This window comes from Hyperolius riggenbachi, chromosome 7, assembly GCF_040937935.1.
Source record: "Hyperolius riggenbachi isolate aHypRig1 chromosome 7, aHypRig1.pri, whole genome shotgun sequence".
NCBI lineage: Eukaryota > Metazoa > Chordata > Amphibia > Anura > Hyperoliidae > Hyperolius > Hyperolius riggenbachi.
This window is the reverse complement of record NC_090652.1, coordinates 321,477,603-321,501,840: the sequence shown is the minus strand read 5'-3', so window position 1 is coordinate 321,501,840 and position 24,238 is coordinate 321,477,603. Positions and strand designations below refer to the sequence as shown.

General features: G+C 44.3%; 1 protein-coding gene across 5 annotated transcripts in view; it reads right to left on the bottom strand.

The window, feature by feature from the left end:
- LOC137525263 (7-methylguanosine phosphate-specific 5'-nucleotidase A-like) overlaps positions 1–24,238 on the bottom strand; it is a 606,367-nt gene that overhangs the window by 80,974 nt on the left and 501,155 nt on the right. For 3 of the 5 annotated variants that reach the window (XM_068246297.1, XM_068246296.1, XM_068246298.1), the window contains exon 6: positions 13,426–13,886. The exons of the other annotated variants lie outside the window; for them this stretch is intronic. In XM_068246297.1, the coding sequence (XP_068102398.1) occupies positions 13,616–13,886 (271 nt within the window). In that variant the 3' untranslated portion in view covers positions 13,426–13,615. Of the gene's footprint in view, positions 1–13,425; positions 13,887–24,238 lie in introns of those variants that run through there. 5 annotated transcript variants of the gene reach the window in all.

Here is a 24,238-nt window from a genome sequence, read left to right as displayed (position 1 = left end):
AAAATTCCACTCCTTCCTTTTGGTAGTCGTACAATTTTTTAAACAGCGTTTCAGGGAGCAGCAGACCATTGTTGGGGAGGTTTGACAGCTTTAATGCTTTCAGGTCTGAAATTCGAGCTTTGAGCCTCTCCGTAGGTCTAATGGAGTTAGCGCTTTGCAAATATCGCATAGCTGTCAATATGATTTTTAGCCTCCTCCTTGGCTTTCCCCACATAACTGAAAAAACAAACACAAATACAATTACTATAGGCATACAAGGCAAGCTTCTGCGCCCCATGGTGCGTTCCACGCCGGCGCGCTGACGTCATCGGACGTCCTCCAGGTTGTACTGCGCAGGCTCAGAACTACTGAGCCTGCGCAGTACAGCCCGGAGGACGTCCGATGACAGCGCGCCGGCGTGGAATGCACCATGGAGCGCAGAAGAGGCCCGACCTGGCCGCCGGCCTGGCCAGGTCGGGTCGGCCACCGGGAGCCTGCGGAGCGGCGCCGAGGGCACCTCCTGCTTGCTACGGGCTGGAGGAAGCCCCAGGTAAGTGGAAATGGATTATTTTTTTTTTTAGCTAGTCCCTGAACCTTCCCTTTAAGGTCTGAAATTCAAGCTTTGAGATTCCTCTAGGTCTTTAGTCAGTCTTCTCTCATTCCCATGGAAAATTTTGTACTGCGTGTCTGGAGTCCACTTTTCAATCTCCTTCTCCCAATTGCTAACTAGCATTGTTGGCACAATCAAAAGCACTGTTTTGATTTGTTTTGAAGCAATCATACCAGAGAAAAAAAGCAATTACTTGGATGGTTTTGCCAAGCCCCATATCATCGGCCAGAATTCCTCCTTTTTTTCCATCTCGGTACAAACTGTATAAAAATGCCACCCCTTCCTTTTGGTAGTCGTACAATCTTTTAAACAACGTTTCAGGGAGCAGCAGACCATTGTTGGGGAGGTTTGATAGCTTTAATGCTTTAAGGTCTGAAATTCGAGCTTTGAGATTGTGTATGACCGCAAATATTTGATAGCTTGCAAGATGTTGCCATTCTTAGCCCCTCCTTTGGCTCAGTAGGGCGTATTGTGTACGCGCTTTGCAAATATTTGACAGCTTGCGAGATGTTGCCACTCTTTGCCCCTTCTTTGGCCCAGTAGGGCGTATTGTGTATGTATAAAAATGCCACCCCTTCCTTTTGGTAGTCGTAAAATCTTTTAAACAACGTTTCAGGGAGCAGCAGACCATTGTTGGGGAGGTTTGATAGCTTTAATGCTTTAAGGTGTGAAATTCGAGCTTTGAGATTCCTCTAGGTCTTTAGTCAGTCTTCTCTCATTCCCATGGAAAATTTTGTACTGCGTGTCTGGAGTCCACTTTTCAATCTCCTTCTCCCAATTTCTAACTAGCATTGTTGGCACAATCAAAAGCACTGTTTTGATTTGTTTTGAAGCAATCATACCAGAGAGAAAAGCAATTACTTGGATGGTTTTGCCAAGCCCCATATCATCGGCCAGAATTCCTCCTTTTTTTTCCATCTCGGTACAAACTGTATAAAAATGCCACCCCTTCCTTTTGGCAGTCGTACAATTTTTTTAAACAGCGTTTCAGGGAGCAGCAGACCATTGTTGGGGAGGTTTGACAGCTTTAATGCTTTCAGGTCTGAAATTCGAGCTCTGAGCTTCTCCGTAGGTCTAATGGAGTTAGCGCTTTGCAAATATCGCATAGCTGTCAATATGTTGCCATTTTTAGCCTCATCCTTGGCTTTCCCCACATAACTGAAAAAACAAACAAACACAAATACAATTACTATAGGCATACAAGGCAAGCTTCATGATACATCATTAAACCAGATTAGCAAATAGTACAATTCCATAGAAATGCCTTGTACACGTTAGATGGGAGCTGCCTCTACTGAGAATGAACATGTGTACAGCAGGCACCGATCCCCCTCCTATGAGTCAGCAAGAGATCAGATTGGCAAATTGCACGCTGAGGGCATTGTTGCCCTACTCCCCCTGCCAACTGTCATTGTACCTCCTCCTCATCAGCAGAACACTGTTAGCGTAGACTAGAGAAGTGTCTGTACAGCATTGGGCCCCAAACTATTGCTCAAGCTCTGGTGCGTTAAGGGAGAGGTTGCATGTCTACTTTTAGTTAAAGCATGCCCAGTAGAACATGTACAAGCACTTCCCTGTCGAGACACTAACATGGCCAGTAGCAGTCAGATGGTCCTGGGCCATAAAACTCTTATGTCCAACCTTCCCACAAAGTACAGTTGCTCCTGATGCCCTGCTCTAACCTCAACTACTTTACCACTGAAAAGGTGTTCCCCTAATGGACCAAAGCAATTGACCGACTGCTGAATTGTCTGCTCTCCTGAGCTGTATAATCTGTGTATGACCGGCTGCTTAATTGTCTCTGCTCTCCTGAGCTGTATAATCTGTGTATGAGCGGCTGCTGAATTGTGTCTGTTCTCCTGAGCTGTATAATCTGTGTATGACCGGCTGCTGAATTGTCTCTGTTCTCCTGAGCTGTATAATCTGTGTATGAGCGGCTGCTGAATTGTCTCTGTTCTCCTGAGCTGTATAATCTGTATGAGCGGCTGCTGAATTGTCGCTCTGCTCTCCTGAGCTGTATACTTTTAATCCAGTTGATGCCACTGAGCGATGATTTTTGATGGTTTCCTTTCGATCGTGGTTATCAAATCGGAATGTTGATCGTTTTCTAAAATGACAGATAGTGGGCACCTCAAGTCATCAGTACAGCAAATTGTGCAAGTTACCATGAGATAACCATAAAGAAATCTAGGGATTATTGTGTTCACTCTGGGAAGTTTTCTGCATCAGATTGTTAGACTAATGGTGTCCATTAACAGTGACATTTTCTCAGATGATAGAATGTCCAATACAATAATAGCAATTGAAAGGAAAAGATCAGAAATCGGGGTCATAAATAGGATGAAAAATAGCTACTAATGCGATCATTTTACAATAGAAGGTAGATCAGCACATCAGCAAGCTGCCTCAGATGCCTAGAAACGTACCTTATACCCAAAATAGGAGCTGTGCATATACATTAACAGTAAATGAAGAACTACAGTGGGATGCTAAAGTTTGGGCAACCTTGTTAATAGTCATGATCATCCTGTATAAATCACTGTCTCCTATATATATCTATATATCTCTAATCTCTAATCAACTCAAATTGGCTTGGTAAACTCCGTGACCCCTGACCTACATACACAGGTGAATCCAATTATGAGAGAGTATTTAAGGGGGTCAATTGTAAGTTTCCCTCTTCTTCCAATTTTCTCTGAAAAGTAGCAACTTTGGGGCCTCAAAACAACTCTCAACTCTCCCACCTCGCACAGACCTGCCGGGTGGCCTTCCTCTGGGTCTGCCTCTACCTCTGCCTGTTTTGTCCGTTGTCTATATTGGGGGGAGAATGAAGTGAAAGGTATGCACTGACTTGACTAATACAATGTGCAGTTAACAGGTATGCACGGAGTGGTAGATCGCACTGCATGCACTCACGTAGGTGGATGCACTGAACACAACAGGTAGGTATATGCAGTGATGGGTATTACAATGTGCACCTGTCACACAGACAGGTAGCGGACAGGCACCGTGACACTGCGTGCGCTCACGTAAGTGGGTACACTGTGAACAGGTAGGTATATGCAGTACTGGGTATTAAAATGTGCAGCTGCCTGACACACAGGTAGTGTGGCAGTGGCGCACACACACAGTATGAATTATCAAGTCTGTCTATGCAACACAAGTGTCAGTGGGACGCACAGGAAAAAAATAGATTGGCTCTCCAAAGAGATGTTTTGGGGTGTTTTGGGGTGCTGTAAGGTTTAAAATTTGACCTTTGCGATGCTCATTAGGGCGTATTGTGTACGCGCTTTGCAAATATTTGATAGCTTGCGAGATGTTGCCATTTTTAGCCCCTTATTGGCTCAGTAGGGCGTATTGTGTACGCGCTTTGCAAATATTTGACAGCTTGCGAGATGTTGCCACTCTTTGCCCCTTCTTTGGCCCAGTAGGGCGTATTGTGTATGTATAAAAATGCCACCCCTTCCTTTTGGTAGTCGTACAATCTTTTAAACAACGTTTCAGGGAGCAGCAGACCATTGTTGGGGAGGTTTGATAGCTTTAATGCTTTAAAGGGAAGGTTCAGGGACTAGCTAAAAAAAATAAAAATCCATTTCCACTTACCTGGGGCTTCCTCCAGCCCGTGGCAGGCAGGAGGTGCCCTCAGCACTGCTCCGCAGGCTCCCGGTGGCCGACCCGACCTGGCCAGGTCGGGCCTCTTCTGCGCTCCATGGTGCGTTCCACGCCGGCGCGCTGACGTCATCGGACGTCCTCCGGGTTGTACTGCGCAGGCTCAGAACTACTGAGCCTGCGCAGTACAGCCCGGAGGACGTCCGATGACGACAGCGCGCCGGCGTGGAATGCACCATGGAGCGCAGAAGAGGCCCGACCTGGCCGCCGGCCTGGCCAGGTCGGGTCGGCCACCGGGAGCCTGCGGAGCGGCGCCGAGGGCACCTCCTGCCTGCTACGGGCTGGAGGAAGCCCCAGGTAAGTGGAAATGGATTATTTTTTTTTTAGCTAGTCCCTGAACCTTCCCTTTAAGGTCTGAAATTCAAGCTTTGAGATTCCTCTAGGTCTTTAGTCAGTCTTCTCTCATTCCCATGGAAAATTTTGTACTGCGTGTCTGGAGTCCACTTTTCAATCTCCTTCTCCCAATTTCTAACTAGCATTGTTGGCACAATCAAAAGCACTGTTTTGATTTGTTTTGAAGCAATCATACCAGAGAAAAAAAGCAATTACTTGGATGGTTTTGCCAAGCCCCATATCATCGGCCAGAATTCCTCCTTTTTTTCCATCTCGGTACAAACTGTATAACAATTCTACTCCTTCCTTTTGGTAGTCGTACAATTTTTTTTAAACAGCGTTTCAGGGAGCAGCAGACCCCTGTTGGGGAGGTTTGACAGCTTTAATGCTTTCAGGTCTGAAATTCAAGCTCTGAGCTTCTCCGTAGGTCTAATGGAGTTAGCGCTTTGCAAATATCGCATAACTGTCAATATGATATTTTTAGCCTCCTCCTTGGCTTTCCCCACATAACTGAAAAAACAAACACAAATACAATTACCATAGGCATACAAGGCAAGCTTCATGATACATCATTAAACCAGATTAGCAAATAGTACAATTCCATAGAAATGCCTTGTACACGTTAGATGGGAGCTGCCTCTACTGAGAATGAACATGTGTACAGCAGGCACCGATCCCCTCCTATGAGTCAGCAAGAGATCAGATTGGCAAATTGCACGCTGAGGGCATTGTTGCCCTACTCCCCCTGCCAACTGTCATTGTACCTCCTCCTCATCAGCAGAACACTGTTAGCGTAGACTAGAGAAGTGTCTGTACAGCATTGGGCCCCAAACTATTGCTCAAGCTCTGGTGCGTTAAGGGAGAGGTTGCATGTCTACTTTTAGTTAAAGCATGCCCAGTAGAACATGTACAAGCACTTCCCTGTCGAGACACTAACATGGCCAGTAGCAGTCAGATGATCCTGGGCCATAAAACTCATGTCCAACCTTCCCACAAAGTACAGTTGCTCCTGATGCCCTGCTCTAACCTCAACTACTTTACCACTGAAAAGGTGTTTCCCCTAATGGACCAAAGCAATTGACCGGCTGCTTAATTGTCTCTGCTCTCCTGAGCTGTATAATCTGTGTATGACCGGCTGCTTAATTGTCTCTGCTCTCCTGAGCTGTATAATCTGTGTATGAGCTGCTGCTGAATTGTCTCTGCTCTTCTGAGCTGTATAATCTGTATGACCGGCTGCTGAATTCTCTGCTCTCCTGAGCTGTATAATCTGTGTATGACCGGCTGCTGAATTGTCTCTGCTCTCCTGAGCTGTATAATCTGTATGACCGGCTGCTGAATTCTCTGCTCTCCTGAGCTGTATAATCTGTGTATGACCGGCTGCTGAATTGTGTCTGTTCTCCTGAGCTGTATAATCTGTGTATGAGCGGCTGCTGAATTGTCTGTTCTCCTGAGCTGTATAATCTGTATGAGCGGCTGCTGAATTCTCTGCTCTCCTGAGCTGTATAATCTGTGTATGACCGGCTGCTGAATTGTCTCCTCTCCTGAGCTGTATAATCTGTGTATGAGCAGCTGCTGAATTGTCTCCTCTCCTGAGCTGTATAATCTGTGTATGACCGGCTGCTGAATTGTCTCCTCTCCTGAGCTGTATAATCTGTGTATGAGCGGCTGCTGAATTGTCTGCTCTCCTGAGCTGTATAATCTGTGTATGTATGAGCAGCTGCTGAATTGTGTCTCTGCTCTCCTGAGCTGTATAATCTGTGTATGACCGGCTGCTGAATTGTCTCTGCTCTCCTGAGCTGTATAATCTGTGTATGACCGGCTACTGAATTGTGTCTGTTCTCCTGAGCTGTATAATCTGTGTATGAGCGGCTGCTGAATTGTCTGTTCTCCTGAGCTGTATAATCTGTATGAGCGGCTGCTGAATTCTCTGCTCTCCTGAGCTGTATAATCTGTGTATGACCGGCTGCTGAATTGTCTCCTCTCCTGAGCTGTATAATCTGTGTATGAGCAGCTGCTGAATTGTGTCTGTTCTCCTGAGCTGTATAATCTGTGAATGACCGGCTGCTGAATTGTGTCTGCTCTCCTGAGCTGTATAACTTGTGTATGAGCGGCTGCTGTATTCTCTGTTCTCCTGAGCTGTATAATCTGTATGAGCTGCTGCTGAATTGCCTCTCTGATCTCCTGAGCTGTATAATCTGTGTATGACCGGCTGCTGAATTGTGTCTGTTCTCCTGAGCTGTATAATCTGTGTATGAGCGGCTGCTGAATTGTCTCTATTCTCCTGAGCTGTATAATCTGTATGAGCTGCTGCTGAATTGTCTCTCTGATCTCCTGAGCTGTATAATCTGTGTATGACTGGCTGCTGAATTGTCTCTATTCTCCTGAGCTGTATAATCTGTATGAGCTGCTGCTGAATTGTCTCTCTGATCTCCTGAGCTGTATAATCTGTGTATGACCAGCTGCTGAATTGTGTCTGTTCTCCTGAGCTGTATAATCTGTGTATGAGCGGCTGCTGAATTGTCTCTATTCTCCTGAGCTGTATAATCTGTATGAGCTGCTGCTGAATTGTCTCTGTTCTCCTGAGCTGTATAATCTGTGTATGACCGGCTGCTGAATTGTCTCTATTCTCCTGAGCTGTATAATCTGTATGAGCTGCTGCTGAATTGTCTCTGTTCTCCTGAGCTGTATAATCTGTGTATGAGCGGCTGCTGAATTGTCTCTGTTCTCCTGAGCTGTATAATCTGTGTATGAGCGGCTGCTGAATTCTCTGTTCTCCTGAGCTGTATAATCTGTGTATGAGCGGCTGCTGAATTGTCTCTGCTCTCCTGAGCTGTATAATCTGTATGAGCTGCTGCTGAATTGTGTCTGTTCTCCTGAGCTGTATACTTTAAATCCAGTTGATGCCACTGAGGGATGATTTTTGATGGTTTCCTTTCAATCGTGGTTATCAAATCGGAATGTTGATCGTTTGCTAAAATGACAGATAGTGGGCACCTCAAGTCATCAGTACAGCAAGTTGTGCAAGTTACCATGAGATAACCATAAAGAAATCTAGGGATTATTGTGTTCACTCTGGGAAGTTTTCTGCATCAGATTGTTAGACTAATGGTGTCCATTAACAGTGACATTTTCTCAGATGATAGAATGTCCAATACAATAATAGCAATTGAAAGGAAAAGATCAGAAATCGGGGTCATAAATAGGATGAAAAATTACTACTAATGCGATCATTTTACAATAGAAGGTAGATCAGCACATCACCAAGCTGCCTCAGATGCCTAGAAACGTACCTTATACCCAAAATAGGAGCTGTGCATATACATTAACAGTAAATGAAGAACTACAGTGGGATGCTAAAGTTTGGGCAACCTTGTTAATAGTCATGATCATCCTGTATAAATCACTGTCTCCTATATATATCTATATATCTCTAATCTCTAATCAACTCAAATTGGCTTGGTAAACTCAGTGACCCCTGACCTACATACACAGGTGAATCCAATTATGAGAGAGTATTTAAGGGGGTCAATTGTAAGTTTCCCTCTTTTTCTAATTTTCTCTGAAAAGTAGCAACTTTGGGGCCTCAAAACAACTCTCTCAACTCTCCCACCTCGCACAGACCTGCCGGGTGGCCTTCCTCTGGGTCTGCCTCTACCTCTGCCTGTTTTGTCCGTTGTCTATATTGGGGGGAGAATGAAGTGAAAGGTATGCACTGACTTGACTAATACAATGTGCAGTTAACAGGTATGCACGGAGTGGTAGATTGCACTGCATGCACTCACGTAGGTGGATGCACTGAACACAACAAGTAGGTATATGCAGTGATGGGTATTACAATGTGCACCTGTCACACACAGGTAGCGGACAGGCACTGTGACACTGTGTGCGCTCACGTAAGTGGGTACACTGTGAACAGGTAGGTATATGCAGTACTGGGTATTAAAATGTGCAGCTGCCTGACACACACAGGTAGTGCGGCAGTGGCGCGCACACACAGTATGAATTATCAAGTCTGTCTATGCAACACAAGTGTCAGTGGGACGCACAGGAAAAAAATAGATTGGCTCTCCAAAGAGATGTTGTGGGGTGCTGTAAGGCTTTTTTAAGGTTTAAAATTTGACCTTTGAGATGCTCAGTAGGGCGTATTGTGTACGCTCTTTGCAAATATTTGATAGTTTGCGAGATGTTGCCATTCTTAGCCCCTCCTTTGGCTCAGTAGGGCGTATTGTGTACGCGCTTTGCAAATATTTGACAGCTTGCGAGATGTTGCCACTCTTTGCCCCTTCTTTGGCCCAGTAAGGCGTATTGTGTATGTATAAAAATGCCACCCCTTCCTTTTGGTAGTCGTACAATCTTTTAAACAATGTTTCAGGGAGCAGCAGACCATTGTTGGGGAGGTTTGATAGCTTTAATGCTTTAAGGTCTGAAATTCGAGCTTTGAGATTCCTCTAGGTCTTTAGTCAGTCTTCTCTCATTCCCATGGAAAATTTTGTACTGCGTGTCTGGAGTCCACTTTTCAATCTCCTTCTCCCAATTGCTAACTAGCATTGTTGGCACAATCAAAAACACTGTTTTGATTTGTTTTGAAGCAATCATACCAGAGAGAAAAGCAATTACTTGGATGGTTTTGCCAAGCCCCATATCATCGGCCAGAATTCCTCCTTTTTTTCCATCTCGGTACAAACTGTATAAAAATTCCACTCCTTCCTTTTAGTAGTCGTACAATTTTTTTTTAAACAGCGTTTCAGGGAGCAGCAGACCATTGTTGGGGAGGTTTGACAGCTTTAATGCTTTCAGGTCTGAAATTCGAGCTCTGAGCTTCTCCGTAGGTCTAATGGAGTTAGCGCTTTGCAAATATCGCATAGCTGTCAATATGTTATTTTTAGCCTCCTCCTTGGCTTTCCCCACATAACTGAAAAAACAAACAAACACAAATACAATTACTATAGGCATACAAGGCAAGCTTCATGATACATCATTAAACCAGATTAGCAAATAGTACAATTCCATAGAAATGCCTTGTACACGTTAGATGGGAGCTGCCTCTACTGAGAATGAACATGTGTACAGCAGGCACCGATCCCCTCCTATGAGCCAGCAAGAGATCAGATTGGCAAATTGCACGCTGAGGGCATTGTTGCCCTACTCCCCCTGCCAACTGTCATTGTACCTCCTCCTCATCAGCAGAACACTGTTAGCGTAGACTAGAGAAGTGTCTGTACAGCATTGGGCCCCAAACTATTGCTCAAGCTCTGGTGCGTTAAGGGAGAGGTTGCATGTCTACTTTTAGTTAAAGCATGCCCAGTAGAACATGTACAAGCACTTCCCTGTCGAGACACTAACATGGCCAGTAGCAGTCAGATGGTCCTGGGCCATAAAACTCATGTCCAACCTTCCCACAAAGTACAGTTGCTCCTGATGCCCTGCTCTAACCTCAACTACTTTACCACTGAAAAGGTGTTTCCCCTAATGGACCAAAGCAATTGACCGGCTGCTTAATTGTCTCTGCTCTCCTGAGCTGTATAATCTGTGTATGAGCGGCTGCTGAATTCTCTGTTCTCCTGAGCTGTATATACTGTGTATGACCGGCTGCTTAATTGTCTCTGTTCTCCTGAGCTGTATAATCTGTGTATGAGCGGCTGCTGAATTCTCTCCTCTCCTGAGCTGTATAATCTGTGTATGACCGGCTACTGAATTGTCTGCTCTCCTGAGCTGTATAATCTGTGTATGACCGGCTGCTGAATTGTCTCTGCTCTCCTGAGCTGTATAATCTGTGTATGAGCGGCTGCTGAATTGTGTCTGTTCTCCTGAGCTGTATAATCTGTATGAGCGGCTGCTGAATTGTGTCTGTTCTCCTGAGCTGTATAATCTGTGTATGAGCGGCTGCTGAATTGTCTCTGCTCTCCTGAGCTGTATAATCTGTGTATGACCGGCTGCTGAATTGTGTCTGGTCTCCTGAGCTGTATAATCTGTGTTTGAGCTGCTGCTGAATTGTGTCTGGTCTCCTGAGCTGTATAATCTGTGTATGAGCTGCTGCTGAATTGTCTCTGTTCTCCTGAGCTGTATAATCTGTGTATGACAAGCTGCTTAATTGTCTCTGCTCTCCTGAGCTGTATAATCTGTATGACCGGCTGCTGAATTCTCTCCTCTCCTGAGCTGTATAATCTGTGTATGACCGGCTACTGAATTGTGTCTGTTCTCCTGAGCTGTATAATCTGTGTATGACCGGCTACTGAATTGTGTCTGTTCTCCTGAGCTGTATAATCTGTGTATGACCGGCTGCTGAATTGTCTCTGTTCTCCTGATCTGTATAATCTGTATGAGCGGCTGCTGAATTGTCTGTTCTCCTGAGCTGTATAATCTGTGTATGACCGGCTGCTGAATTCTCTCCTCTCCTGAGCTGTATAATCTGTGTATGACCGGCTACTGAATTGTCTGCTCTCCTGAGCTGTATAATCTGTGTATGACCGGCTGCTGAATTGTCTCTGCTCTCCCGAGCTGTATAATCTGTGTATGAGCGGCTGCTGAATTGTGTCTGTTCTCCTGAGCTGTATAATCTGTGTATGACAGGCTGCTTAATTGTCTCTGCTCTCCTGAGCTGTATAATCTGTGTATGACCGGCTGCTGAATTGTCTCTGCTCTCCCGAGCTGTATAATCTGTGTATGAGCGGCTGCTGAATTGTCTCTGTTCTCCTGAGCTGTATAATCTGTATGAGCGGCTGCTGAATTGTCTCTCTGCTCTCCTGAGCTGTATACTTTTAATCCAGTTGATGCCACTGAGGGATGATTTTTGATGGTTTCCTTTCGATCGTGGTTATCAAATCGGAATGTTGATCGTTTTCTAAAATGACAGATAGTGGGCACCTCAAGTCATCAGTACAGCAAGTTGTGCAAGTTACCATGAGATAACCATAAAGAAATCTAGGGATTATTGTGTTCGCTCTGGGAAGTTTTCTGCATCAGATTGTTAGACTAATGGTGTCCATTAACAGTGACATTTTCTCAGATGATAGAATGTCCAATACAATAATAGCAATTGAAAGGAAAAGATCAGAAATCGGGGTCATAAATAGGATGAAAAATAGCTACTAATGCGATCATTTTACAATAGAAGGTAGATCAGCACATCAGCAAGCTGCCTCAGATGCCTAGAAACGCACCTTATACCCAAAATAGGAGCTGTGCATATACATTAACAGTAAATGAAGAACTACAGTGGGATGCTAAAGTTTGGGCAACCTTGTTAATAGTCATGATCATCCTGTATAAATCACTGTCTCCTATATATATCTATATATCTCTAATCAACTCAAATTGGCTTGGTAAACTCAGTGACCCCTGACCTACATACACAGGTGAATCCAATTATGAGAGAGTATTTAAGGGGGTCAATTGTAAGTTTCCCTCTTCTTTTAATTTTCTCTGAAAAGTAGCAACTTTGGGGCCTCAAAACAACTCTCCCACCTCGCACAGACCTGCCGGGTGGCCTTCCTCTGGGTCTGCCTCTACCTCTGCCTGTTTTGTCCGTTGTCTATATTGGGGGGAGAATGAAGTGAAAGGTATGCACTGACTTGACTAATACAATGTGCAGTTAAGAGGTATGCACGGAGTGGTAGATCGCACTGCATGCACTCACGTAGGTGGATGCACTGAACACAACAGGTAGGTATATGCAGTGATGGGTATTACAATGTGCACCTGTCACACAGACAGGTAGCGGACAGGCACCGTGACACTGCGTGCGCTCACGTAAGTGGGTACACTGTGTGCGCTCACGTAAGTGGGTACACTGTGAACAGGTAGGTATATGCAGTACTGGGTATAAAAATGTGCAGCTGCCTGACACACACAGGTAGTGTAGCAGTGGCGCACACACACAGTATGAATTATCAAGTCTGTCTATGCAACACAAGTGTCAGTGGGACGCACAGGAAAAAAATAGATTGGCTCTCCAAAGAGATGTTGTGGGGTGCTGTAAGGCTTTTTTAAGGTTTAAAATTTGACCTTTGAGATGCTCAGTAGGGCGTATTTTGTACGCTCTTTGGCAACATCTCGCAATACGCCCTACTGAGCCAATAAGGGGCTAAAATTGGCAACATCTCGCAAGCTATCAAATATTTGCAATCTTAGCCCCTCCTTTGGCTCAGTAGGGCGTATTGTGTACGCGCTTTGCAAATATTTTAAGCTTGCGAGATGTTGCCATTTTTAGCCCCTTATTGGCTCAGTAGGGCGTATTGTGTATGTATAAAAATGCCACCCCTTCCTTTTGGTAGTCGTACAATCTTTTAAACAACGTTTCAGGGAGCAGCAGACCATTGTTGGGGAGGTTTGATAGCTTTAATGCTTTAACCCTCCTGGCGGTATAAAAAAATACGCCAGGAGGCAGCGCGGCAGTTTTTAAGCCCAGGGCTCGCTACATGATAGCCTTCGGCGATCTCCGATCAGGAAATCCCGTTCAAAGAACGGGATTTCCTGGAGGGCTTCCCCCGTCGCCATGGCGACGGGCGGGATGACGTCACTGACGTCAGGTCGTCATTGGGAGTCCCGGGCCACCCCTCGGCGCTGCCTGGCACTGATTGGCCAGGCAGCGCACGGGGGGGGGGGGGGGGGGGGGCCGCGCGCCGCACCGTATAGCGGCGATCGGGCGCGCGGCAGCGGCGATCGGGGTGCTGGCGCAGCTAGCAAAGTGCTAGCTGCGTCCAGCAAAAAAAAAAATTAAACAAATCGGCCCAGCAGGGCCTGAGCGGCACCCTCCGGCGGCTTACCCCGAACTACGTTCGGGGTTACCGCCAAGAAGGTTAAGGTCTGAAATTCGAGCTTTAAGATTCCTCTAGGTCTTTAGTCAGTCTTCTCTCATTCCCATGGAAAATTTTGTACTGCGTGTCTGGAGTCCACTTTTCAATCTCCTTCTCCCAATTGCTAACTAGCATTGTTGGCATAATCAAAAGCACTGTTTTGATTTGTTTTGAAGCAATCATACCAGAGAGAAAAGCAATTACTTGGATGGTTTTGCCAAGCCCCATATCATCGGCCAGAATTCCTCCTTTTTTTCCATCTCGGTACAAACTGTATAAAAATTCCACTCCTTCCTTTTGGTAGTCGTACAATTTTTTTAAACAGCGTTTCAGGGAGCAGCAGACCATTGTTGGGGAGGTTTGACAGCTTTAATGCTTTCAGGTCTGAAATTCGAGCTTTGAGATTCTCCGTAGGTCTAATGGAGTTAGCGCTTTGCAAATATCGCATAGCTGTCAATATGTTGTTGTTTTTAGCCTCCTCCTTGGCTTTCCCCACATAACTGAAAAAACAAACACAAATACAATTACTATAGGCATACAAGGCAAGCTTCATGATACATCATTAAACCAGATAAGCAAATAGTACAATTCCATAGAAATGCCTTGTACACGTTAGATGGGAGCTGCCTCTACTGAGAATGAACATGTGTACAGCAGGCACCGATCCCCCTCCTATGAGTCAGCAAGAGATCAGATTGGCAAATTGCACGCTGAGGGCATTGTTGCCCTACTCCCCCCTGCCAACTGTCATTGTACTTCCTCCTCTAGTCTACGCTAACAGTGTTCTGCTGATGAGAAGTGTCTGTACAGCATTGGGCCCCAAACTATTGCTCAAGCTCTGGTGCGTTAAGGGAGAGGTTGCATGTCTACTTTTAGTTAAAGCATGCCCAGTAGAACATGTACAAGCACTTCCCTGTCGAGACACTAACATGGCCAGTAGCAGTCAGATGGTCCTGGGCCATAAAACTCATGTCCAACCTTCCCACAAAGTACAGTTGCTCCTGATGCCCTGCTCTAACCTCAACTACTTTACCACTGAAAAGGTGTTTCCCCTAATGGACCAAAGCAATTGACCGGGTGCTGAATTGTCTCTGCTCTCCTGAGCTGTATAATCTGTATGACCGGCTGCTGAATTCTCTCCTCTCCTGAGCTGTATAATCTGTGTATGACCGGCTGCTGAATTGTCTCTGCTCTCCTGAGCTGTATAATCTGTGTATGAGCTGCTGCTGAATTGTCTCTGCTCTCCTGAGCTGTATAATCTGTGTATGACCGGCTGCTGAATTCTCTCCTCTCCTGAGCTGTATAATCTGTGTATGACCGGCTACTGAATTGTCTGCTCTCCTGAGCTGTATAATCTGTGTATGACCGGCTGCTGAATTGTCTCTGCTCTCCTGAGCTGTATAATCTGTTTATGACCGGCTGCTGAATTGTCTCTGCTCTCCTGAGCTGTATAATCTGTTTATGACCGGCTGCTGAATTGTCTCTGCTCTCCTGAGCTGTATAATCTGTGTATGAGCTGCTGCTGAATTGTCTCTGTTCTCCTGAGCTGTATAATCTGTGTATGACCGGCTGCTGAATTGTCTCTGCTCTTCTGAGCTGTATAATCTGTATGACCGGCTGCTGAATTGTCTCTGTTCTCCTGAGCTGTATAATCTGTGTATGACAGGCTGCTGAATTGTCTCTGCTCTCCTGAGCTGTATAATCTGTGTATGAGCTGCTGCTGAATTGTCTCCTCTCCTGAGCTGTATAATCTGTGTATGAGCGGCTGCTGAATTGTCTCTGCTCTCCTGAGCTTTATAATCTGTGTATGAGCTGCTGCTGAATTGTCTCTGCTCTTCTGAGCTGTATAATCTGTATGACCGGCTGCTGAATTGTCTCTGTTCTCCTGAGCTGTATAATCTGTGTATGACAGGCTGCTTAATTGTCTCTGCTCTCCTGAGCTGTATAATCTGTGTATGACCGGCTGCTGAATTGTCTCTGCTCTCCTGAGCTGTATAATCTGTGTATGAGCGGCTGCTGAATTGTGTCTCTGCTCTCCTGAGCTGTATAATCTGTGTATGACAGGCTGCTGAATTGTGTCTCTCCTCTCCTGAGCTGTATAATCTGTGTATGACCGGCTGCTGAATTGTCTCTGCTCTCCTGAGCTGTATAATCTGTTTGAGCGGCTGCTGAATTCTCTGTTCTCCTGAGCTGTATAATCTGTGTATGACCGGCTGCTGAAATGTCTCTGTTCTCCTGAGCTGTATAATCTGTGTATGACAGGCTGCTTAGTTGTCTCTGCTCTCCTGAGCTGTATAATCTGTGTATGACCGGCTGCTGAATTGTCTCTGCTCTCCTGAGCTGTATAATCTGTGTATGACCGGCTGCTGAATTGTCTCTGCTCTCCTGAGCTGTATAATCTGTGTATGAGCGGCTGCTGAATTGTCTCTGATCTCCTGAGCTGTATAATCTGTGTATGAGTGGCTGCTGAATTGTCTCTGCTCTCCTGAGCTGTATAATCTGTGTATGAGCGGCTGCTGAATTGTCTCTGATCTGCTGAGCTGTATAATCTGTGTATGACCAGCTGCTGAATTGTCTCTGATCTCCTGAGCTGTATAATCTGTGTATGGCCGGCTGCTGAATTCTCTGCTTTCCTCAGCTGTATAATCTGTATGAGCGGCTGCTGAATTCTCTCCTCTCCTGAGCTGTATAATCTGTGTATGACCGGCTGCTGAATGGTCTCTCTGCTCTCCTGAGCTGTATAATCTGTATGAGCGGCTGCTGAATTGTCTCTCTGCTCTCCTGAGCTGTATACTTTTAATCCAGTTGATGCCACTGAGGGATGATTTTTGATGGTTTCCTTTCGATCGTGGTTATCAAATCGGAATGTTGATCGTTTTCTAAAATGACAGATAGTGGGCACCTCCAGTCATCAGTACAGCAAGTTGTGCAAGTTACCATGAGATAACCATAAAGAAATCTAGGGATTATTGTGTTCGCTCTGGGAAGTTTTCTGCATCAGATTGTTAGACTAATGGTGTCCATTAACAGTGACATTTTCTCAGATGATAGAATGTCCAATACAATAATAGCAATTGAAAGGAAAAGATCAGAAATCGGGGTCATAAATAGGATGAAAAATTACTACTAATGCGATCATTTTACAATAGAAGGTAGATCAGCACATCAGCAAGCTGCCTCAGATGCCTAGAAACGCACCTTATACCCAAAATAGGAGCTGTGCATATACATTAACAGTAAATGCAGAACTACAGTGGGATGCTAGAGTTTGGGCAACCTTGTTAAGTCATGATCATCCTGTATAAATCACTCTCCTGTATGATATATTTAACTGACATTTTTTATCATAACCACCACACAGTGATATTTGAGAAGTGAAATGAAGTTTATTGGATTTATAGAAAGTGCGCAATAATTGTTTAAATAAAATTAAGCATGTGCATAAATGTGGGCACTGTTGTAATTGTATTGATTCCAAAACCTTTAGAACTAATTATTGGAACTCAAATTGGCTTGGTAAACTCAGTGACCCCTGACCTACATACACAGGTGAATCCAATTATGAGAGGGTATTTAAGGGGGTCAAGTGTAAGTTTCCCTCTTCTAATTTTCTCTGAAAAGTAGCAACATCAGGGTCTCAAAACAACTCTCTCAACTTGAAGACAAAGATTATTCACCATCACGGTTGTGGGGGAAGGCTACAGAACGCTGTTTCAGAGATTTCAGCTGTCTGTTTCCACAGTTGGCAACATATTGAGGAAATGGAAGACCACAGGATCAGTTCAAGTTGAGGCTCAAAGTGGCAGACCAAGAAAAATCTTGGATAAACAGAAGTGACAAATGGTGAGAACAGTCAGTCAACCCACAGACCAGCACCAAGGACCTACATCATCTTGCTGTAGATGGAGTCACTGTGCATCATTTACACCATTCTGCACACTTTGCATCTGTCTCGCATACATCTCCTTGTGTAGAGGAAGCCTTTTCTCAGCCCACAGTGCAAACCGAGCCGCTTGAGGTATGCTAAAGCACATTTGGACAAGCCGGCTTCATTTCGGAAAAAGGTGCTGTGGACTGATGAAAGTAAAATTAGGTTATTTGAACATAGCAAGGAGCATTATGCATGGAGGGAAAACACGGCATTCCAAGAGAAACACCTGCTACCTACAGAAAAATATGGTGGTGGTTCCATCATGCTGAGGGCCTGTGTGGCCAGCGCAGGGACTGGGAATCTTGTCCACTCAGTGTCAGCAGATTCTGGAGACCAATGTCCAGGAATCGGTGACAAAGCTGAAGCTGCGCCGGGGCTGGATCTTTCAACAAGACAACGACCCTAAACACTGCTCAAAATCCACAAAGGCATTCATGCAGAGGAACTAGTACAATGTTCTGGAATGGCCATCTCAGTCCCCAGACCTGAATATAATTGAACATCTGTGGTGCGAAAGAGAGCTGTCCATGCTCAGAAGCCATCAACCCTGAATGAACTAGAGGTTTTATAAAGAGGAATGGTCCAAAATACCTTCAAGCAGAATCCAGACTCTAATTGGAACCTACAGGAAGCATTTAGAGGCTGTAATTTCTGCAAAAGGATCTGCTAAATATTGCTTTAATTTCTTTTTAATTTATTTAAACTATTATTGCGCGCTTTCTGTAAATCCAATAAACGTCCTTTCACTTCTCAAATATCACGGTCTCCTGTATGATATATTTGACTGACACTTTTTTTTTTTTTTTTTTTTTTTTTTTTATTGTAACAACCAACGATTTATACAGGAAAATCATGTCGATAACCAAGGTTGCCCAAACTTTCACATCCTACTGTATTGATGGGAGCAGCTGGTTGAAAAATACTTAAGGTGTGTACACAGCGAACAATGGACAGTGCTACTTTGGGCAAACTGCATCCATATGACTACCAGCAGGAAGTGTGCAAAGACTACGAATAGACAAAGTGCACACCCTGCATTCAAATAAGATGCACCTGACTACCACTGGAGGAGGTTTTCATAATAGCTTGCATGCAAATTATAAAGTACTCTACCCACCCACCACGGTGAGGTCATCCTCAGCTGTGAGGTTGTGTATTTTGTCTATTAGTAGTCCTTGCACACTTCGTGCTTTGAATGCAGTCGGTGCTAGTAGCGCTGTCCATTGTTCGCTGTGTACATAATCCAATCATTTTAGTTAACCAATAAAGCGGTGTTGCCCTTTATAGTATATCTGTTTTCTGTCTGCAGAGCGGAGTCCACACACCATGGGGCCAAGAAACCTGGCCGGTTCTCTGCAGCTCCGGATAAGCCAGCCTGAGGTCTCAGGGGTTTGGAGATGCAGTTAGACCATTAACTTTTTTTTTGTGTGGTTTTATTAGATTTTGCATATGACCGGCTGCTGAATTGTGTCTGTTCTCCTGAGCTGTATAATCGGTGTATGACCGGCTGCTGAATTGTGTCTGGTATCCTGAGCTGTATAATCTGTGTATGACTGGCTGCTGAATTGTCTCTGCTCTCCTGAGCTGTATAATCTGTGTATGACCGGCTGCTGAATTGTGTCTCTGTTCTCCTGAGCTGTATAATCTGTGTATGAGCGGCTGCTGAATTGTCTCTGCTCTCCTGAGCTGTATAATCTGTGTATGTATGAGCAGCTGCTGAATTGTGTCTCTGCTCTCCTGAGCTGTATAATCTGTGTATGACCGGCTGCTGAATTGTCTCTGCTCTCCTAAACTGTATAATCGGTGTATGACCGGCTGCTGAATTGTGTCTGGTATCCTGAGCTGTATAATCTGTGTATGAGCGGCTGCTGAATTGTGTCTCTGCTCTCCTGAGCTGTATAATCTGTGTATGAGCAGCTGCTGAATTGTCTCTCCTCTCCTGAGCTGTATTTTGATTACTGAGGCGCCCAATGGATAAAATATCACCAAATTCATAAAATGGGGGGGGGGGGGGGGGGGGTACTGGAAGACTTACCTCCCCAATGATGACAAATTGCACTTGTTAACACAAAAATAATAAAAATTATTCTTAATCCACAATACACCTTGCAACGCGTTTCACAGGTCTATAGCCGCTTCCTCAGGCAACATAAAATTAGGAGCATCAATACTTGTCGAAGACAGAGGCACTAAACTCGCTTTTTGACAAATCTTGTTGCTCCTAATTTTATGTTGCCTGAGGAAGCGAGCTATAGACCCGTGAAACGCATTGCAAGGTGTATTGCGGAGTAAGAATAAATTATTTTTAATGTGAATGAGTGCAATTTGTCATCATTGGGGGGGTAAGTCTTCCAGTACCCCCTATTTTATGAATTTGGTGATATTTTATTCTTTGGGCACCTCTGTAATAATCACAATGAAGAACACTACAGAAGAAGAAAGGCTACCTGAGGAGTGTAGTGCACATACTTCAGAAGAGGGTTATAAGAGGGATAGCTTAGTTGTAACTTCTACTAGTGAGGACACCACTTGATCCTGTGCATTTCCTATTCTACACTCCCCTTTCACATTGTTTGGCCTATTTGATCTGAGGTCAATACTACTATATGGTCTGCTGTATTTTTTCTCTGTTCCTAGAAAAAAAGAAAAGAAAAAAAGGAACAAAGTACATTTCTGCCAGAGTGAAATGAGCAATACATTACTTTTCTCCTGTCTTGCTGTCACTTAGTAATCTGACAACCAACAAGTTTTGAACTAGTCCATCTCTTCATGGGGGATTCTCAGAAAGTATTTGTACAATTATGCTGACCAGCCTCTCTGCTCACTGCACACTCCTTTTGGAAGATGGACAGAGCAACTGCCAGTCACAAACTGCTTTTAAAACTAAACAAAACTTTGAGAATCCTCCATAAGGAGATGGACTAGTCCAAAACCTGTTGGTAATGTCAGATTTCTACTATTTTAAGTGACAGCAACACTGGAGAAAATAACTTATGACTCATTTTTATTCTGGAAGAAACGTACTTATTTGTGTTCACGTGAATTTTAAATTTACGATTGTGGCCATTTTTTTTTTTTTTTTTTTTTTGAGGAATTGCAAAGGTTGTGTGGAGAAGTGGTGTAGATTTGTTTGTCTTCACACACTGATTTTTAGATGGGATCACACTGTAGTTTTTTGCAGCACTCTTCCCACAAGAGAAGAGCAGCTGGGTATGTTATGACTTCTTACATAAAGGACAACTGATATTATAGGTATATGAAGGCTGCCATCTTGATTTCCTTGAACAAGCATGCAGCAAATCAATGTCAAATCTGACAAGATCAGCTGCATGCTTGTTTCTGCTGGTGTTCCCACTACTGCAGCCAAATAGACCAGCAGGGCTACCAGGCAACTGGCAGCCTCCATATACCTCACTTCAGCTGTCCTTTACATACATATCTTATGTCACTTTGAGTCCTTTACAGTGCCTAGCACACAGATAAAGAAAAAAAAAAAAAAAGGAACAGCATAGTTATCTGCCTGAGAGTTAAATATCAGGTATGTAAGTGGCTGACTCAGACAGGAAGTGAGCACAGTGTGACCAGGGAAGTGAAACTTTAGGCTGGTTTCACAGTGGGACATTGAAGTCCCACGTTACAGCAGCCTGTAACACAGCCTAACTCACAGTACTGTAAAATCAATGTGCTGTTCACAGTGCCCACGTTGCGTTACATAGTAACGCAGCACGTTTAAACAAAGTGCTGCATGCTGTACGCTATACTGGGCTAAGCCACGTTAGACTGTTTGCACATGCTCAGTAATGTTGGAGGAGGAGGTCTCCCCTCCTCCTCTGCAGCCAGCCACATGGCTAATTAATATTCACTGCACTGTGGAGACTGGTGGTGGGACTGTAGTGTTGTCCGGATCATGAACAAATCGTTCATTTGATCCGGATCTTTTTTGTGAGTCGATTCATCCGGATCACAATGAAAGATTTGGTTCACAATGGATGTCTGTCTGGAAGAAACCGGAACATACAGAATGGCCAGTGCAGGGAAAGTCCTGTCCTGCTAGTCAAATCACCCAGTCTGCTTCCCTAGAAAATGATTCAAATGATTCGGTTCAAAGCTCTAGATCTTTTCAATGATCCGATTCAAATGATCCGAATCCTTAAAAAGATCCAGACTTCCTATCACTAACCTGGAGCGGCTGCTTTGAGAGCTGCATAACGCAGCTCAATCTGACGTCCAACTTCAACACCACCATGCGTTGTGTTAGGGGCACGTTATGCGACCATAAAAAACGTTATGTCCCCAAAAAACGCAACGTCTTGGTGGGAAAGTAGCCTTACTTTTTTAGGTCTGCTTTAGAGCGGTTTCAGCACTGCCCCCTATATGAAAGTTGGAGCACTAGGCAGTCACATTGAAAAGCACGATGGGAGGTGACAGCCTTGATGTAAAAAGAAAAAGGCAAATTGTTTAAGTGTAACTAAGGAAATATTGCAGTATGTAAACTGTTTATCCTAGTACAGATTTGTACTGCCCTCTGCATCCCATTGCCATTCCTCATTTACGCTTCTTGGTTACTGCATCACTGACACAGTAATGGATCAGCCACACTATATAAGCGCTTTGCTGAGTGATTAGTGCTTTCTGAGCGCTTTTTAAAAGTGGCTCCCATTCAATTTCATAAATTGCGTACGTGTAAAAGCGCAGTTTTTGTTGTTTTACAATATTAATGAATGAAACAGAGTTGGACACAATGTTTATATAGATTTCAATGGTTAAATAAAGGCTTGAAAACTTTAGTTTCTTGGCTATGATTATTTGATTTCCTGTATTATGTGGAATAGGGGGACACAAACATGTAATTTGGTTTTTCAGTTTTAGATGGAGGGGAGGGCAAGTGTTTCTCCCAGCTGACTACTCAGATAATGTTTAATACAGTGTTCTCCCCAGAAAAGGTTTCCTGCCGGGTGGCATGAGAAAGTAGCCGGGTGGGGCGAGATGAGAGAATGCCATGGCGGTGCTTCTCTGCACAATTCTGCTTACAGGAGCCGATGACAGCCGGGTGCTCACCAAAACTAGCCGGGTGAAGCACCTGGCTAAAAGGGCCTGGGGAGAACACTGAATACAGTAATTATAAAGCACCATATTACGCAGTGCTGGACAATACATACAATGATTAAGGATGATGCATAACCAGGTTATACAACATAGGACAAAGCTGTACAAGGGAAATGGTACAAAATACACAATTGTGCAATTCTGGGCTGGTTAGGTAGGGCGAGTAATACAAGTATAAGGTGGTCATAGTAAAGGAGCTCAATGATGGGAACAAACTCATGTAAAATACACTATGGAAGAGAGGACCCTTCCAAAGGCTTACAATCTAAGGCCTAGGGTCTCACTGTGTGGTACGCCTACCCCTGGGGGTACTTCTGCTGGTTCCAGGGGGTACTCGGGCTTCATATACTTAACCAAGAATAACAAATGTCATTTTTCTAAAACTCTAAATGTAAACACCAAACTAGTGTTGTAGCTAATTAAAAGCAATGTTAAATGTTTGGCGATTGTTTAGAACCAATTATCATGTAATTCAATTAAATATATATTTGGCAAGGGGTACTTGTGATAATGTCTACTACACTAGAGGGTACTTTGTGAGTACAGGATTTGAAAAGGGCTACATGCCAATAACATGTCTAGAAACACTGGTCTAAGGGAAGGTGGACACACACTAGGTAGGGCTGTAGAATAAGTGAGGAAGCCAAACTTACTTTGACAGAAGTTCCTACAAGCTAGAAATGTAGCAGCATTGTTTGAAGGGTGATGCTGGGTTGTGATCTGTTTTCATAATCGGAAGTCTCTTTCTCAGAAGCAACCATAAACCTTATTGAAATTGGACTAGTGCCCCCAAAGTAGGGAAAAATCTATCCAAGAAGGACAGTTCTTTCTATACCAGGTGTCTTTGTGTGAAGTGTTCAATTGTGACTCCAGATGCTAGTATCACCTGCAGCAAGTCAGTGCATTATATGGACTGAGGTAAAAGGCACAAAGAGCATTTGGTAGTTTGGCCGCAGTGAGATCGGCTCACAGGGTCTGGAGCCAATGAAATGAGCTCCTCACAGAGCTCTGCCATCATATCTATGCCAGAGCGAGTGGCTGGTAGAGGTGGGTCCATGTGGTGTGGTCATTAAAATCTACACCCTGGCAGGAATAAGTGGGCTGGGTGCCAACTAGGGCGTAGATTTCAATGACCCTGGTCTGGAAGTGGTTATAGGAATGAAGACTCAAGTGAAGGGGTATAGACTAGACTTCACAAGTGAAACCAGAAGAAGGGCAGAGGGCACAGTAGAAGGGTGGAAGATGGCTTCAGCTGTAACCTTTCTTTTAGCTACCGTATTACAGTTCACTTTAGTTGGCAAAACATTGGCTGTTGGGGCAGATGTTTGTAGCCCAACTTTCTACAGATGTCTGGCTTGTCAGATTGAGGCTATATTCACAGTGGGATATTGTGTTGTGTATTTAATGTCACATAACGGAAAAAACACCTGGTGGTAACATTATTGTTGCATGCAGTAGGTACAGTAAAGCATACAGGCAATGGAAAGTATGCTTCCCTGTACCTGGTAATGTGTTACCATAACACACTGATGCCTCTGACTAGTTTTCACTTTCAGAGGGGTTTAAACTTACAGAACAGATGGACAAAGCTTTGAACGAAAAAAAATTAGCCATGATACTACCCGTGTTTCCCTGAAAATAAGACAGTGTCTTATATTAATTTTTTTTTGCTCCAAAAGATGTGCTAGGGCTTATTTTCAGGAGATGTCTTATTTTTGGGGAAACACTGGTAGTTTTCCTATACAAAATGTATATACTGCATGCCATGCTGAAACACAAGCAGCATACACAGAGCCTGTGGTTTGTAGATATTGG